Here is a 7,039-nt window from a genome sequence, read left to right as displayed (position 1 = left end):
CGGACAGGTCTTTTTTCCAGGACTTCTCCCCCAACAAGCATGAGCCTGTGCCAATTTGTTAATGAAAAGTGGTGCCCTTTGTTCTTTTAATTTTCATTTAGCTATGAAAAGGCTTCATTTCAATTACCCACAGATAGCTTGAGGTCGTGGGTGATTAAATGTAATTAATTCCCGACGGCTCTGGCGAGCGCCGCGGTTCAGCCGGCGGCCAGCAGAGGGCTCTTCAGCCCCATCGATCAGCGCGGGCGGGCGGCCCGCCTGGAGCCGAAGGCTGGATTCTGCCCAAGCGCTTTTGCTCAAATTCTGCGGAGCTCATCAAGCCAAAATTTCTCCGTCTATGTGAATTTTATGGATTTGACCTTTTGTATTCTCCAAGGAAGCGCTGTCAAACACTCACCAGAGTTACAGTCTCTCTCGGGTTAAGGTCAGGCGCAACAATGCAGGCCTGTTTGTGCTGGGCACCCTCGAGGCCCTAAAGCGAGCTGGCCAGTGACCCCCGAGGTCTGAAGCTCTTTCCAAAGAGGTCCTAGCGTACTTGCCACAGAGTCCCGGGGGGGGGGGGGGGGTTTTTTTTTTTTTTTTTAGCATTTGTCTTAGTTTATCAAACTGAAAAGAACCACTCACCCACCCACCCACTTATTCATCCATCCTCCATCATCCATCCATCCTCCATCCATTCATCCTCCATCATCCATCCATCCTCCATCATCCATCCATCCTCCATCCATTCATCCTCCATCATCCATCCATCCTCCATCATCCATCCATCCTCCATCCATTCATCCTCCATCATCCATCCATCCTCCATCATCCATCCATCCTCCATCCATTCATCCTCCATCATCCATCCATCCTCCATCCATCCATCCTCCATCCATCCATCCATCCCCCATTCACCCATCATCTATCCATCCTCCCTCCATCCACCCGCCCACCCGCCCACTCACCTGTGCTGACACCTCTCTAGTCACCTATCACCCCACGTTCCCCGGGCCGTGTCAGACCCGCGGCAGGCAACATCTGGGGTGGGGAGCCGCAGTCCCTGCCTGAGCGTGCAGCTCCTGAACCTGAACACAAGTCGCTGGGCTCAGCCCAGAAGCCACCAGGGAGCCCGCCATGCAGGGAGAGCCCGAGGCATGCGGGTCCGGGGGCCTCTCTCCTGGTTGTAGCTATTTGGGCTGTTTAAATATGTAGCAGATGAAGACTGGGGTGAGGGGACAGGCCATACATGCAACCAGAAGAGCAGGGGTGTGCTGAGATCAGGAGTCAGGCAGGTAGGTAAACCGAGGCCCAGGAGAGGCCCGGCAGGCCGGGTGCGGCCAGCTGGCAGACTGGCGGGCGGTGCGAGGGCACAGGCGGCACCAGGAGCCGGCGCAAAAGTCCCTGCTGTCCACCCTCGGCCATGGGGCTGCGAGCACTGCCCAGCCCCCCTCTCAGCCACCCAACACACAGGGCTGTGGGGTCACCCGCGCACCGACTGCCCGCCTGCGAAGACCGAGGTCAGCGCCTGCACGGGCACCAGGCCACGTCCCCACACCCTGCGCGTCCCAGGCGCCCACGCCGGCTTGTCTCCCCTTGCAGCCCCAGCTCCTTAGGCCGCACCCTGCGCCCAGACACGCTCAGGCGCTGGCTAGCGCATCCACCAGCACCTGCCGAGGGCGCGGGCCTGGCGCGTGGGCGTCTGCAGCCCCCTGGTTTTCTGCAAACCCAACACTGCACTACAGTGCAAACTCCACGGAAAAAACAGGACCCCCAAGCCCTGTGCCCCTCCCGCCACCTGACAGAGGGGACGGCTCCCGGGGCCCGCGGCCACTCGCGGGCAGCTCAGCCCCCACCCTGCTCTCTGCTCCGCCTCTGCCTGCCCTCGCAGCTGCCTTCCCTGGACGCAGCCCCTCGGACGGGCCCCACGGACGCAGCCCCACGGACGGGCCCCACGGACGCAGCCCCACGGACGGGCCCCATGGACGCAGCCCCACAGACGCGCCCCACGGATGCACCCCACGGACATAGCCCCTCCCGCCACCTGACAGAGGGGACGGCTCCCGGGGCCCGCGGCCACTCGCGGGCAGCTCAGCCCCCACCCTGCGCTCTGCTCCGCCTCTGCCTGCCCTCGCAGCTGCCTTCCCTGGACGCAGGCCCACGGACGCGCCCCACGGACGCAGGCCCACGGACGCACCCCCATGGACGCGCCCCACGGACGCACCCCACAGACGCAGCCCCTCGGACGCAGCCCCACGATGCCCACTGTGCAGAGGGGCGCTGTCATTAAGCCGACAGGCGCTGGTCCTGGGCGGGCAGGCCACATCCCAGCGCCGCATCACTGCAAGGCTTTCTGCGCGGGCATTTTATCAGGAGGACAGAAACGAGAGTGTCTGCCTTCCCCCGTGGGGGTGAGCACTGAAGAGCGAAGCAGAGTGGAGAAAGGAGTGGCGCTGGGAGACACCGACGCCGGTGCCAACATTTCTGGCAGGCAGCGGCCGCCCGAGACTGCGAACAAAAGTGGTGTTCTGAATGAATTAACTTGAGTGTCATCTGGACAGGAGGACGGAGGATTTCCCTCGGTCCCCTCTGGAGAATATGGCACTTGCAGCATGGGGGTTATTGTATGGAGACAAGTCGGATGCTGGGCCTCACGTCCCAGCTTGCCTTCAGGCCCTGGGTCCTCCGGGCACAAGAGAGCACGCCAGACAGCTCGCGAGCTGAGCACGGCCTTCAGCTCCTGCCAAGGGAGAGGAACTTGGCAGAGACCTCAACTCGCCGATGAAACCTCAAAGTAATGACCATGTCCGCGGACTGAGAATTTGCCGTGGACCTAGGGCAGAATCGAAATCGACTCTCACTGATAAAACGGAAACCAAACACCGCAGTGCAAGCTGATCGTCCAGTAACTGAACTGTATTTACAACAAAGCGCAGCAGGCTTCCGCACGTCAGCGGTCAGCGGGAACTCACCCCAAGTCTAGCACACAGTAACAGTTGTTAGTCGTGTGCGAAACAGAAATACGTGACGCGTATTCAAGGAAAGTTCCAGCATGACCCCGTATTAGAATTAGCAAAGAACTATAAAGCACTAGAATGATTAAGTTTAAGCAGTAAAGGAAAAGTCAGTCATAGTAAATGAGCAGAGGAAGAGCTGTGCAGAGAATGAAAACCTATAAAAACAGAATTAAAGTCTAGCACTGGAAAGGGAACTATTAGAAATACTACAATAAACCTGCAAGGGAGGTTTCTTAGCATCTTGGAGATGGCGGCAGAAAGTAGATGAAACATCAAACAGACGACTAGAGATGACCAAGCAGATAATTTCTAGAAATTAATAGAATCTCAGCTACTTGTGAAACAGTATCAGTCCAATATTTACGTTATCGAGCCTTGGAAGGAAAGGAGAGAAAACGTGGCAGAAGATCTGCTTGAGGAAACATAGTCAACCTGCCCAGGTTTGAAACATAGTTCAAGGTTTAGTGCATGCAGTGAGCCCTAAGTGGCATAATACAAAGACTAACGACGGTTAGGTATGTCACAGTCAAGCTGATAAAACCCAAAACCCAAACCCAGTGAATCTTAGACCCGCCTACTGACACACTCACGCGGAGATCAACAATTCCAGGCGTTCGTGGCTTTGTTAGACATAAAGGAGGCAGACGATGGAATCCCATCTTCAAGTGCTGAAAGAAGAATCTGTCAATCCCGAACTCTACACCCAGCAACAATAGTCATCCACTACAGGGGCAATGTGGAGACGTTTAAAAATAAAGGAAATGAAAACTGGGACAATTTGCGAGGGTGGGCCTGCACGAGAGCAGATGCTGAGGAAGTTCTTCAGCTGAAAGATAAGCGCCCCAAGAAGGAACTTGAACGGACAGAGAGGAGCGAAGACTGGAAACGGCAACTCTGCCGACCAGAGCAAACTCCGACGTGGCCCCTCGTAGTTCTTAAGAGACAAATGACTACGCAAAGCAAAAGCTGGCAACATTTCTAGATGTCAGGACGAGGGCAGCACACGGATTCTGTGCTCGCAGCTGTGCAAAGGCACAAGGCTCGGAGCGAAGACGGCGACAGGTGCCGCGGAAGTGCGGCCTGCAGAGCCGCGGTCCAGCGCGAGACGTGCTCAAAGGCGCGAGCGAGCGAGCGAGAGCCCTAGAACACCAGGAGGGGAGCGCCAGAGCGGCTGGAGAGCCAGGACTGAGATGACGCATGGGACGGGACGGCAGAGGGCAGCCGGAGCGCGGCCGCCGGCCAGCTGCCACAGGCAAGCCCCGCAGAGAGGCGGCGCGGAGTGAGGCGGCCAGGCAGCGTCCGCGGTGGCATTCGCAGCCACTCCAAGGCGCACACGGGCCTGCTCTGCCTGGGCCTCCTGGCCTCTGCGCAGGGGGACACCCGGGCCTCCAGGGCCCGGACAGCCTGTCTGACCGCGGCGGCCAGTCTGAGGGAAAGGCTGGAGCACTGGCCAGCTCCCTAAGAGCACACCCCTCACCGCCCTGGACCCAGAGTTCGCTGCCTCACAGGAGACCCCCGTGTCCTCACGCACGTGACGAAGCAGCGGACCTGAAGGCTGCGGGTGCTGGGTAGCTGCGGCCTGGCCACGGCTGGCCACGGGAGCTGTAGCAGGGCTGCCTGGGGCCAGAAGTGCCTCCGAGGAGCCCTTAGGCCTTCAGACCCCTCTTCACCCCCCTCCCCGCTCATCCCCCTCTCCTCACCACGGGCCATACGACCCTGAGCCCAGAGCCCCTCCACCCCGTCAGGCCACGCCTGCTGGCAGCGATGAAACAGCATTTCAGGAGTGCGCGCGCACACACGCGACTGTAACAAACGTCGCAACGCCTAAGCATGCACAGCTAACGTCACGCCCAGCGCCAGGCAGGCTGAACTCCACGGTCGCGCTGAGGCTTTCACACCCCCTTTCACTCGGGTACAAAACCCAAAAGGTCAAGCCACAGAATAGGGGAGACGCTTGCAGGCTGTGTCTGAGGACCCGTGTCTGGGACGACTGCAGAATTCTCACACACAAGACCGAGTAGCCCAGGGAAAGGTGGGCCGGCGACTCGGGCGGACATGTCCGGGAAGACGTTATCCCAGGAGCCGCGCACAGGACCTCGCGGCCTCACAGCTCTGTGCTTCTCTGAGGTGCCCGCGTGCACAGAGCTCGCGCTCACGGCCTAGAGAGCCCACCTCCGAGAGGCCAGAGAGCAGGAGGGAGCGCGGACCCAGGTGGAGTCCAGCTCAGGTGCTGGGCCGTGTGGCCAGGCCCGTGTCTCCGCCTCCCAGACTCTGGCGTCGTCACCTGTAAACGGGGCCCGCCCAGCAGCCTGGGCTGAGCACGCCCGAGCTCACCGGCCTTCCCTCCCCGCCTTCCTCCGCTCTCAGGTTCTCCAGACTAGCGACAGGACTGTGGCAGGGACCGTGGGCTGAGGGGAGAGGCCCGGTCAGGGCCTCATGTTAGGGCGATGTGGAAGAGGCCTGTTGATGGTCAGAGCACCTCCTCTAGGATGGTGGGCAGGGGCGCACCTGGGAAACACGCCGCGCCACGGCCAGCCCCAAACACGGCCGTGCTCGCTGCCCCGGGTGCCACACGGGACGCTTCTCTGGCATCGCAGCTGAGGGCGCGTCGAGGGCCTCCCTGGAGGTGCGGTGGGGTAAAGCTCGGCACTGCGACGCTGGCCACGGCTGCTCCATGTGAGTTCGATCCCCACTCTGGAGGTGAGCGCGGGGCGCGGCAGACCCACTGGTCCACCCGCCTGTTCTGCTCCCCACTCTGACTGTGGAGAGTCCTCTCACAGCCCCTGCACCTCTGGTCTGTACCCAGCTCTCTATACGTAAATAAATCTTTTAAAAAGAAAAGGGCGCATTGAGCAGCAAAGGTCGTCTTCGCCCAATACAGACGAAACCCCCCAAGGTTTAATACCAGTGCACGTGTTCTGAATGAGAACGCTTTCCGGCGTGAAGTCCTGGGACGTGGATGCGATCCATCCGTGGTATCTCTTTCCGCGCCCGTTTCCCACTCTCCCTGGGCGAGCGTGCCGTCATCTACCGCTCCCTCCCTCTCTACCTTCATCTGTCTTCTGGCCTCTCTCTACCCCTCTCTCTCTCCATTCACCGTCACCCGTCTACCCCCACCTCTCTATCCGCCCACCCACCCATCATCTGCTGCCCACGCAGCCACCACCCTCCTGACACGTGTATCGCGTCGCCGCCTCCATCCGCACAGAGCACGGCCATTGCTTCCCGAGCTGGCGGAGACCAGGAACCGCTGGGCTCGCCAGCTGGCTTCGACTGGCTGCGGCTCGGAGAGGCGGGGCGTCCCCCGGCACCCGGGGCGCCTTCGGGACCCCCAACTGCGTGCATGTACTTCTGCCTCGGTGGTGGCCGGTTCACTGCCTGGGCCTCCTCCACAGCGCGGGTGTGCGAGACACACCCTCGGCACCTCACCCTGCCATCCCGCCAGGTGAGAGATGCCTGACCCCCACGGGCCGCCGCCTGGGGAGCGGCTGAGGGTGGACGCCCTGACTTTCAGGGAGCCGCCAGCGCCTGGGGAGGGATCTCGGCTGAGCCAGCGAGCTGAGCACAATGGGTGTTTATGCAGAGGAAGATTCTGTTTCTGATTGTTGGGTGCTCAGCCAGATGCAGTAATGAAGTAATTTATGGGAGGAGGCGGGCGGAGGGGGTGGTTTGGCAGAGACAGTCCTGTCAGCCTGGGGAAATAATTTGCAAGTGTCTGAGCTTCGGGAAATTAACTGCAGGGTCGGAAGGAGCGATGGGGGGGAGCTGGGCCCCAGGCTGGAGGGCGTACCTTGACGACCAGGTGCAGCATCATCTGGAGGCCGTTCTTGCCGGGGTACTTCCCCGCAATGTTGGTGGCCGACAGGTTGAAGAGGTTGGCCCCCGTCTCCGTGCAAATGGCGTGGATCAGCATCTTCTTGCCCACCCCCGCGGGCCCGGCCAGCAGCAGGGACCGCACCAGGGGCGCCTTCTCGTGCACCGCGGCCGAGCCTGCAGCAGACAGAGGCCCTGGGCGCCGGTGTTCCCCAGGCTGGGGCGCCGCG

General features: G+C 60.7%; 1 protein-coding gene across 1 annotated transcript in view; it reads right to left on the bottom strand.

Moving 5' to 3' along the window:
- Nucleotides 1-7,039, bottom strand: part of IQCA1 (IQ motif containing with AAA domain 1) — a 98,407-nt gene that overhangs the window by 15,154 nt on the left and 76,214 nt on the right. Inside the window, exon 14 of the mRNA XM_012725163.1 lies at nucleotides 6,787-6,986. Coding sequence (XP_012580617.1) covers nucleotides 6,787-6,986 — 200 coding nt within the window. The remainder of the gene's footprint in view (nucleotides 1-6,786; nucleotides 6,987-7,039) is intronic.

The sequence above is a fragment of the Condylura cristata genome, unplaced genomic scaffold (assembly GCF_000260355.1).
Source record: "Condylura cristata isolate star-nosed mole 26May11 unplaced genomic scaffold, ConCri1.0 scaffold00002, whole genome shotgun sequence".
NCBI lineage: Eukaryota > Metazoa > Chordata > Mammalia > Eulipotyphla > Talpidae > Condylura > Condylura cristata.
The sequence above is the reverse complement of the archived record's forward strand: the minus strand, read 5'-3'. Positions and strand labels throughout refer to the sequence as shown.